The sequence below is a fragment of the Hoplias malabaricus genome, chromosome 8 (assembly GCF_029633855.1).
Source record: "Hoplias malabaricus isolate fHopMal1 chromosome 8, fHopMal1.hap1, whole genome shotgun sequence".
Lineage (NCBI taxonomy): Eukaryota > Metazoa > Chordata > Actinopteri > Characiformes > Erythrinidae > Hoplias > Hoplias malabaricus.
This window is the reverse complement of record NC_089807.1, coordinates 28,810,332-28,820,005: the sequence shown is the minus strand read 5'-3', so window position 1 is coordinate 28,820,005 and position 9,674 is coordinate 28,810,332. Positions and strand designations below refer to the sequence as shown.

The 9,674-nt window shown below is 36.8% G+C and overlaps 2 protein-coding genes across 2 annotated transcripts; one reads left to right on the top strand and one right to left on the bottom strand.

Annotated features, from left to right (window-relative positions):
- The first annotated feature begins 257 nt into the window (after positions 1-257).
- Positions 258-1,757, top strand: tmem14a (transmembrane protein 14A). Its single transcript, XM_066678616.1, has 5 exons — positions 258-432; positions 548-636; positions 833-934; positions 1,099-1,186; positions 1,619-1,757. The coding sequence occupies exons 2-5, from the start codon at positions 561-563 to the stop codon at positions 1,650-1,652; spliced, it is 300 nt and encodes a 99-aa protein (XP_066534713.1). The 5' UTR covers positions 258-432; positions 548-560; the 3' UTR covers positions 1,653-1,757.
- On the bottom strand, positions 1,756-3,775 carry gsta.1 (glutathione S-transferase, alpha tandem duplicate 1). Its single transcript, XM_066678614.1, has 6 exons — positions 3,528-3,775; positions 3,400-3,451; positions 3,140-3,272; positions 2,903-3,044; positions 2,641-2,766; positions 1,756-2,360 (listed from the first exon to the last, which is right to left on the bottom strand). The coding sequence occupies exons 1-6, from the start codon at positions 3,612-3,614 to the stop codon at positions 2,229-2,231; spliced, it is 672 nt and encodes a 223-aa protein (XP_066534711.1). The 5' UTR covers positions 3,615-3,775; the 3' UTR covers positions 1,756-2,228.
- Between the last annotated feature and the right edge of the window lie 5,899 nt (positions 3,776-9,674).

Genomic DNA, 9,674 nt, shown 5'->3' with positions numbered 1-9,674 from the left:
ACAGTATTCACTTTACGGATTTAGCCTCAAACATTCAGAAAATTGAACTGATACATTTTTGACGGACTGCGTGTGCAACATTTAAGAAAATTATGTTTCACTTAAATCGCAATCTCCAGTTTGTCAGCTATTTCTCATTTTCATTGTAATCTAACCATGCTAATAGCACCCTCTTCTGGAAAGTGTTTAAATCTACAAGCAGTTACAGAATATGAATGACTGTACCACTAGACTGAAAGCTGCAGTGCTTGGACCCCGTCATTGCCTTTACAGTGTTACTTCCTTCATGACGTAACGAAGAGTCGTTGTTTGATTAAAGCGAGTTTCGATAATGAAACACTTCTGTGTTTATTAAATTAACATAGACCATATTTTGTGGTTTTGCTTGTTTGCAACACCCTTTTATCCATTGCTTTTTGACTGTGGTGTTTGGTAAGTCTTTCATAGTCTGTCGTTTAGCTGCTAACTAGCTAAGTGCTCTCTCTGAGAATGTCTGGGCTTTAGACGCTTTTAAACAAAATTCCTATGAACTGCTGCTGTGTTTCAGTTTGTAGGAAAACATGGCGGTTGACTGGGTGGGCTTCGGATATGCAGCAGCTATCGTCTTTGGAGGCTTTATGGGCTACAAAAGGAAAGGTAGTAGTCTTAGCTTTTTAATTAACTTTACTAATGTAGATAACTGCAAATGTTAGCTACATTTTGACGCTATCGGTATGTGACCTGTTAAAAGTTAAGTAACATTTTGTACTGAAGTATATGACAAATGCATTATGTATATTTTATATACGCCATATTAAGGCTTCAGATGTCATTATTCATTGTTTCTTCTCAGGAAGCTTGGTGTCTTTAATAGCAGGACTGTTTTTTGGAACCATTTCTGCATACGGAGCCTATAGGATAAGTGCTGACCCCGGGGATATATGGACTTCTCTTGGTATCTAATTATCAGAATTAGCCCCCTGATTTATCCTTAAATTATTTTTGAATATACATGCACATAAATGCTGGTATATTTAATTATTAAATTAATATACATGCAGTTGTGTTAATGTTTTCTGACACATTAATGTGAATATACTGTTTTCTTTGTTTATGTAGCTGCCTCTGGTGTCCTTGCAGCTGTAATGGGAATGAGATTCAAAAAATCTGGGAAATTAATGCCCGCAGGTATTATGACTGGGCTAAGGTGAGTATTTGGATTTAAGAGCTCTTAACTTGGCTAAAGACCTTTAAACAGGATGACATTCTTTAGTGTGGAAAAATGTTGAGGTTGCCTGTGATAAACTCTTATCCAATAGAAAAATTAATGTTTAGTTTTTAAACAGAGTTTTCCTCAAATGTTTTCAGTGTTGAACTTTTTATAGAAGTACATTTATATGGTTCATTTTATCAAAAGTAAAAAATCTTAAGATTTTCTAAAAACATGTTCATGATATTATTTTTTCAAGAATAATCATACTCTCACCAGTACATTCTGGTATCTAAACACTTTTGGTTATATAGATTTTATGAGCAAGTGCAGATCACTGACCAATCTGATGCACTTTTGCAGACTTTTAACCTACATGTTTCTGTGTAATGGCAGTGTACCAAAGGTCATTTTGTGCTCTGATTTCAGCCTCCTGATGGTTGTGCGACTTCTTATCTTCTGAAAATTGCCATGATAGGAGTGGCACTTATCAGACCTTTCCTGATTGTACAAGTTTGATTTCATATGTACTAGCACTACTATTGTATAAGATCCAGAACACTTACCTTTACCTTGTACATTCCAAATAAAACATTTATTTTCATGTTTTTAATCTTTGCTTTTTTCCCCATTTTTCCAGGGTCAGAAATAGAGAAAAATTAAAACAATTTTCACCCAACAAACCAAATACATGCCTTGTTCTAATTATATTATATTATATAAAAGTTCTTTGAAGTACATTTCTTGACCAAAAAAAAAAAAAAGTGGCATATATAAATGCACAAGCACTGTAAATAGAAACTTGTATTGCAAACCAACTACCCCTCATTTCCTGTTATATTCCCTATCTTTTTGAATGCTGTATGAAATTTGTGAATGAATATGATATGAAATTTTAGCAATTAGCTACGTGCAAAATGACAAATGCTGAAAAACATGATTTTTTCTTTCTGCAGCCTCACAACAATCCCTTTTCCACATAAATCACAATGATATATTTAAGTGCTTTGAATATTTAAAGACTGGGCTCTATAATTTCCTACTTGAAAATATGGCTCAATACATCCATCACAGTTTTTACATAGACTTCATCAGGCTGAGACTTTCTCTGGCTGCCAGGCTGCAGAAACTTGCTGATTGCTGGAATAGCTTTCATCCTCCTTTGGAATGCCTGCAAAGTTGAAATATAGCAATATTTGCATAATGCAATTTCTGGCCTTAATTCAAACACACATCAAATTTCTCAACTCCCCATTGTCCCAATTAGGTTATAACTGCTTACATGTAATGCATTTTACTACATTTTCCACTTGATACACCATTGTATACATTCAACAACTCTCTGGGATCCTTATTCTTATAACAACGGCCTTTTTCTGATTTCACTATGGAAAATGGGCTATATTAAAAGTATGTTCTACAAATACCAAAGTATTCTTTACACAGCTCACCTGGATACAGGGGAACGTTGAAAGTATTGTGGGGAAGAGTTCTTCCAACATCAGACTGGCTTCAAATAAACTGACATCTGCACAGCTCAGCTTGTTCCCCACAAGGAATTCAGAATCAGTGAGGGCCTGAAAATGTCACAGCACACACATGGTCAAACCCATTTAAACAGTCAATCGGAATACAGGCCTTTAGGAAGATATATTGTACGTACAGAAAGCCCTAATGTATAAAATAAAAAGCCAACTGTCAAGATTTCCACACCTTTTCAAAAGCTGGGAGACTGCGGACTTTTGCTCTGGTTTGCAAATTGTCCAGCTGCTTCTGCTTTTTCTCTGAGGGTGTAAATGGCAATATCATGATCATGTCCATGATATCCCGAGCACCTTCAGCATACATATCAATCCTAAATGAGAGGAAGAAAACACATTAAAGAGGACTGTTGGATTTGAAGGAGTCTTGCTAATAGTTTCCTTGTAAATAATATAAAATCTTTCTCACAGAAGCCGTTCTTTAAGATCCTTTCCATGAAGATCGTATTTCCCAGCTATGTAATTTAAGATCGCCTTTGTCTGAATGAGTTTCATCCCGTCAATTTCAACCAGGGGAACTTGATGAAACATTAGAGCTCCGTCTGCAGTTCAGAGAAGAAAGGCTTTAGAGCTGTACGCTGAAGCCCCATTTAGGACTAATACCGAGTTTATTCAGTAGTTTTAACCCAAGAGAAGAAGAGACCCCAATACTAGACCACTGAAACCTACCGTTTACCAGTTTTTCGTACTGCTCCCTGGTTGTCAAATGTACTTCTTCCCACTGTGAATGCAATCATAAAAGTTATACATGACTTTACAAAATCTAATCATTAAAACTGTTTTAGACTTTAACAAACCTCAACACCAGCAACAGCCAGAAGCCACCGTATCGACTCCATTTTCCCTCGCCCGTTGAAGTAATACAGCACGACCTTTCCTGACATTTTCCACAAAGTAATGCTTAGTGGGAAGCAAAATATGAAGTCTCTGCAGCCGAAACGCGAACTAGTCGCAAAATGTTTAACAAATGCAGGCAGAAATCCAAGAGCCTTACATAAACACCAAACAGCCTTCTCACCAATCCAAAGCTTGGCTATGAAGAGGAATAAACTTTTAACCAATGAGAACTGTCACTTCATGGATATGAATGAAGCTAACCAATGGGTAGGCAGTGAAGCGTGCATGTGATTTTGTACGAGTCAGAGTCAAAGTTCAGTATCACTGGGGTCTATATATATATATATATATGAAGAGGTTTGACTGAATCAGTAGCATTGGTAAAGCTGAGTTTCATAAAACTACACAATTTTATACGTTACTTCTAATTTTTCTCCACACGAGGCTCTTCTCCAGCAGAGGTTAAGCAGTGTGCTGTGCAAAAAGAAGCTTAAATTTGTATTTCAGCTGCAAAGTATAGGGTTCATTTTATTCATCAAATAATCTGAATGGTGCTGCACACCATTTTGGGATCACGACAGTGAATAAGTCTGCGTATTTGATTGGATTGGTAAAATCTAAAATGTAACTGCTTAATACTGTATAGTCAAGCAGACTCCACATCTTATCCAGTGTGTCATTTGAAACTCAGTGTCAAAGGCATCATCCTTTTTTACATGTAGAAGCAAAAAGTATATTTGGACGTCTACAAGTGGAAAATTTGGCATTTATTTCTTAAGTTTGAATTATCTTTCCACCTTAAAAACCTAACAATTTGTTGTGGATATTTTACAATAATTAGCTGAAATTAATTAACTCATACATTCATGTTCTGTAACTTCTTCATCCTACTGTGGTTCTGCAATTTGACTATCTTTTATCCCTCAAAGGCAGTTTACAATTGTAATAAAAAGACTCTATAAAATTCAGATGTTTCCACAGCATTCAAACATCCAATCTAATGTGCTTTCAATGCCACAGTGTCTATGAATTAATGATAAAACAAACAAATCTTGGTCTGGTATGCTAGTCTCTCTGCTCATGGCAGAGGCATCTGATTTTAGACAACAAACAGAAATCCAAACATTGAAACTCATGAACTGAAATGAGGATTGCTCAGTTTCTGCTCCATATGTGGGTAGTATTGACTTGTTTTTTACAATGCTGAAGTTTTTTGGCAGCTTCTTATTTGGATATTCTGTTTCACATTAAATGGTGCAGAAGTTGCATTCTGTCGTCACTACATGGCAAAATAAGAACATGACTTCAATACAGTGGAAAAACTACACATTCCTAGAAAGTTACCTCTTTATTTTCAAAGTGTCTCAAAAATCTGAAAAAACACATTTAAGATACATTTTAACAGATGATCAAAAACCTGAAAATGAAGAAATTTTACAGTGAATGTTTTTGTAATGGCACTGAAAATAGCATGTTTGGCTTTATTTAATATTCTGGTAATCCTCCTTGGTGTGTCCCAGGGTCAGAAGAGGAAGGGAGCTCTTCTCTGTATCTGAGGCAGGAGTAGGAGCTGGAAGAAGAGAAGAGTCACGTTTACTCAAGTACAGAGTCAGTTGTAGGTTCAAAATGTCACATTAAAATTAAACATGTGTTACACATGCTGATCGCCACTGTTCTGGAAGTTACTCAGTGCTAATATTGTTCTGGAGTGGATAATATTGTACTCTGACTTAAGCTGCTTTTAGCCAAGTCTGTTACTCTTACTTTTACTGAGTAATTATTTTAGCCCAGTAACAACAATGTTATCAGATTAGGTTTAGACTTCTCCACTCACCTGTGCTCAGGAGTGGAGGAGCAGTGTTGGTCTTATTTTCCTCCAGAGACTCCTTCAGCTTCTGCTCACTCTCCTGCAGTTCTTCTATCTTCCTCTTCCTCTCTGCAGTCTGAATGAATAAGCAAAACAACAACTTTCAGCATTGCGATGTATCAGAGACTCTGTACTATACTCATTTTAAACATGTCCGCCCACATGTGAAGGACCGTCTCTATGAAGCACAAATTTCATACATAACAGGACTGTAATGTTGTTGTCAAAAAGGCATTAGATTCAGGGCCAAACCAAAATGTCACAACTTTGTTTACATAACATTAGTACATCCGTTAGCTTGCTAGCTGATTGTATGGTGCCATTAGAGGCTAACTACACATCTAGCACACATTTCTGAAATTATTTACATTTATAATTAATAACTGGCTCATCAATGGATTCTCTCTTCCTGCTTCCTGTTTAACAACTTAAAATATTTACATCAAACATGGGGACAATTGTAAATGTTAGTTACCAGTATTTGTAATGGATTTATGGTGGATGTTGGTGAGAATGAATGTACTTCTGAGGAGGAGTAAGGAAACTGGGGGATGCTGGTGTCTGCAGGGTTCCTTGGTCCTTCAGCCCTATCACAGAGAGGTCTTCCCTCCACATCCTGCAGAGAGCCCTCTGTCCCTGTTACAGGAGAGGAGCTTGTTACATTGATTTACCTTTACATTGTATTTGAGTAACAAATTAAAACGATAGGGGGCAGCACGGTGGCGCAGCAGGTAGTGTTGCAGTCACACAGCTCCAGGGACCTGGAGGTTGTGGGTTCGATTCCTGCTCTGGGTGACTGTCTGTGAGGAGTTGGTGTGTTCTCCCCGTGTCTGTGTGGGTTTCCTCCGGGTGCTCCGGTTTCCTCCCACAGCCCAAAAACACACGTTGCAGGTGGATTGGCGACTCGAAAGTGTCCGTAGGTGTAGGTGTGAGTGAATGTGTGTGTGTCTGTGTTGCCCTGTGAAGGACTGGCGTCCCCTCCAGGGTGTATTCCCGCCTTGCGCCCAATGATTCCAAGTAGGCTCTGGACCCCCCGCGACCCTAAATTGGATAAGCGGTTACAGATAATGGATGGATGGATGGATGGATTAAAACAATATCAGTTCCAATATACTCATGTATTTGGGAGATAGCCATCTACTTTTATTCAGTTCCACGTATTAAAGGCAAGGGTCAGTGAATAAAGTCAGCTACATATGCAAATAAGACGCTTTATGTCTTACAACTTTCAAATATCATAACTGCCACAACTCTGTACAAACCACCTCATCATAATCTTGATAATAGCTAGCATAACATAGATAATCCCATGTGTGCACAGAAATGCAGAGGTAAAGATATAATACTAGTGTTGTCACGATACCAGAATTATGACTTAGATACATTAAATATCTCAATACTGAAATTCATTCATTATCTGTAATTATCCAATTCAGGGTCGCGGTGGGTCCAGAGCCTACCTGGAATCATTGGGTGCAAGGCGGGAAAACATCCTGGAGGGGGCGCCAGTCCTTCACAGGGCAACACAGACACACATTTGGACACTTTTTGAGTCGCCAATCCACCTGCAACGTGTGTTTTTGGGCTGTGGGAGGAAACCGGAGCACCCGGAGGAAACCCACACGGACACGGGGAGAACACACCAACTCCTCACAGACAGTCACCCGGAGCGGGAATCAAATCCACAACCTCCAGGTCCCTGGAGCTGCGTGACTGCGACACTACCTGCTGCACCACCGTGCCGCCCTCAATACTGAAATTGTATCATGAAAATAAACTAAAATGTCACAAAAAGTAATGGAAAAATAGATGTTAGATTGTGGAATTTAAACTTTTTAGTTGCCTTAAACAAACCAACAAACAACAACAAATATCAAGTTAAACAAACAAACAACATAGAATATGTTTATTCTCCATTGTAAATAAGAATAAAGTCACTTCTGTTTTGCCAAGAAACCTATTTTACTTTTGTTTCACCAACAACTTTTCATTAGAGTTTTAAACTGATGTCTTAAAGAAAAAGACATCAAAAGTCAATATGGGCATATTAATGACAGAAAAAGAGGCTTAAAATATTTCTGTTTAAATCAGCATTTCTCTAGGGTAATGTTTGTGACTTTAATGTTTGTGTGAATTCTCATTGTTAGTCATCATCATCACCATCTTTTCCAAATTATTCGTTTCAGGGTCACGATGCTCATTGTTAAAACATTCTTTAAAATAACTTTAAAATATATAGTTTTTTCTAGTTATTTACTCTTAGTTCTATCCTAACTTTCATTTATATTAGGACTTAAATTATGGCTACAATTAGTGAAGTCCCGATCAAGTTTTTTGCCCCCAATCCTGATCCGAGTCTTTTAATATTAAGTATCTGCCGATACAGAGTCCCGATCCGATACTTCATGAACAGATCATATAAATTTAATATTTTTTTTAATCTTAAATAAAGTTATCTGATGAGTTCTTTATGTATAAAGAATTACATTAATTCTAAAAGTATAAAATCATTTTGGGCCAGGCTATATCCATCTTGTCCCTACAGTGGGAGACTAGATCTGTGTTTAGGATTTGAACTTGTGTTGGCCCACAGTGATTAAGAACTTCAAATTCCCTCCAGAACCACAGCCTCACATTCATTAATTATGTGCACGATTGCTCATTATTCCATGTTTCCAATTGAATTATAAAATCATTTTGGACCTGTTTTCCTTACTGTGCAAACTAGATCTGTGTTTAGGAGGTGTATTTTTGCTGGCCCAAGATGATTAAGGAACTCAAATTCCCTCCAGACTCTCAGTCTCAAATAATTTTTTTTGTGCATATTTGTATAATTTAGAACTTAAACTTTGACTTTTAGAACCAATTGCGGTGTCCCAACCTGATAGTACCTTTAATACAGTCTGTCAGTTTAATATTTAAATACCTGTTTACATACTATTTTCTGTTTTATTTTTGCTGGTCAGTTTAAAATAAATATATAAAAATTAACCAATTTGAAATCTTTATATACCATACAATATGTTATTTTATAATGTATAAAAATTCTTGTGTGTTGTGTGGGTAAACAGTGTTATTCATTTGTCCATGAAGCGTTAAAAGCAATGTGCGCAGCATTATGTGCACATTGAACACACCCTTTGGTTCATCGCGGCTCACTGAACCTGGATCTGCGAATAAGGAGCTAACTTCAGTCTGCGAATAAAAGGCTGTGAATAAGAAGCCAAAGGAATCGGGAGCTGCGATTAAGGAACCAAATTCAGCGTCGTCAATTCATCCTTTAAAACAACACACTTTCAGACTCAGAATTAATTCGTAATTTGTAGAATTGAACTTATATAACTTTAGATGGTGTAAAGATATGTCACAAACTTTGTTCCTTGTCATATTTATAAAGTTATTTATTATTTTAAAGTTATATTATATTTTGTAAATATAAATATTTGTCGCAAAACAGAACTAGACCACTGATCTGTCCAAGAGGCTGTCTGAAAAGTATCCATCTCCTCTCATTTTGTAAAAATAAATAAATAAATAAATAAATACATTTGCTACAGAAGATCCTTCCAATATCTTTCGATTTCCAGTACTTGCACCCAGTTACATTGTCTGTTTCAGGTTGAAAGTGCAAATATCTTTGCATTTCAGCCACATGAATATTTTCTATTGCTAAGTCCAACCTCAGGCTTTCAGTGAAAACACCAGCTTTGATTACTGCATGCATAAAATAGCCAGCAATATGCCAAACATAGCTAGGACCACGGCTGTGATAAACTTGCCTTTGCAACCAATTTCTTGACCTCAGATCAACTCCTTCACCGTCTAGCAGAGCTGTTTACCTGTCAGTTAAAATACCACTGAGCCAACATTTTTGGTGCATCCATCTATATCCATGATGCTGACCAGAGGTTTGCAGTTGTTGTTGAACGACTTCTGCCACCTCAGTTTTGTTCTTCCTATGCCAAAGCTGCTTCTTGCTCAAAATCCTTTCATTGGTCAAACAATCCCATGCAATCCAACAAACAAAGCTAGGATTTCATAATTTGTAAAACGTGTTCATAATCCATTTAACAAGCCATCTCTTCTGATTTTGTGATTAAAAATCATTAAATATCAAAATTCATTTCAAAGTTTCTGATGACTTAGTATCTCATTATTATTACTTAATATCTTAATTATGCATATAGACTTAGCATATAGTTTTTTTTAAATGGCAGAAATGGCATTCCATAGTGATGTG

Coding starts and splice junctions, on each gene's coding strand:
- tmem14a (XM_066678616.1), top strand. CDS start 561: ATGGCGGTTGACTGGGTGGGCTTCGGATATGCAGCAGCTATCGTCTTT. Junction 637..832: donor TATGGGCTACAAAAGGAAAG/GTAGTAGTCTTA, acceptor GTTTCTTCTCAG/GAAGCTTGGTGTCTTTAATA. Junction 935..1,098: donor GGATATATGGACTTCTCTTG/GTATCTAATTAT, acceptor TTGTTTATGTAG/CTGCCTCTGGTGTCCTTGCA.
- gsta.1 (XM_066678614.1), bottom strand. CDS start 3,614: ATGTCAGGAAAGGTCGTGCTGTATTACTTCAACGGGCGAGGGAAAATG. Junction 3,273..3,399: donor GTACGAAAAACTGGTAAACG/GTAGGTTTCAGT, acceptor TCTGAACTGCAG/ACGGAGCTCTAATGTTTCAT. Junction 2,361..2,640: donor CAACGTTCCCCTGTATCCAG/GTGAGCTGTGTA, acceptor TCAACTTTGCAG/GCATTCCAAAGGAGGATGAA.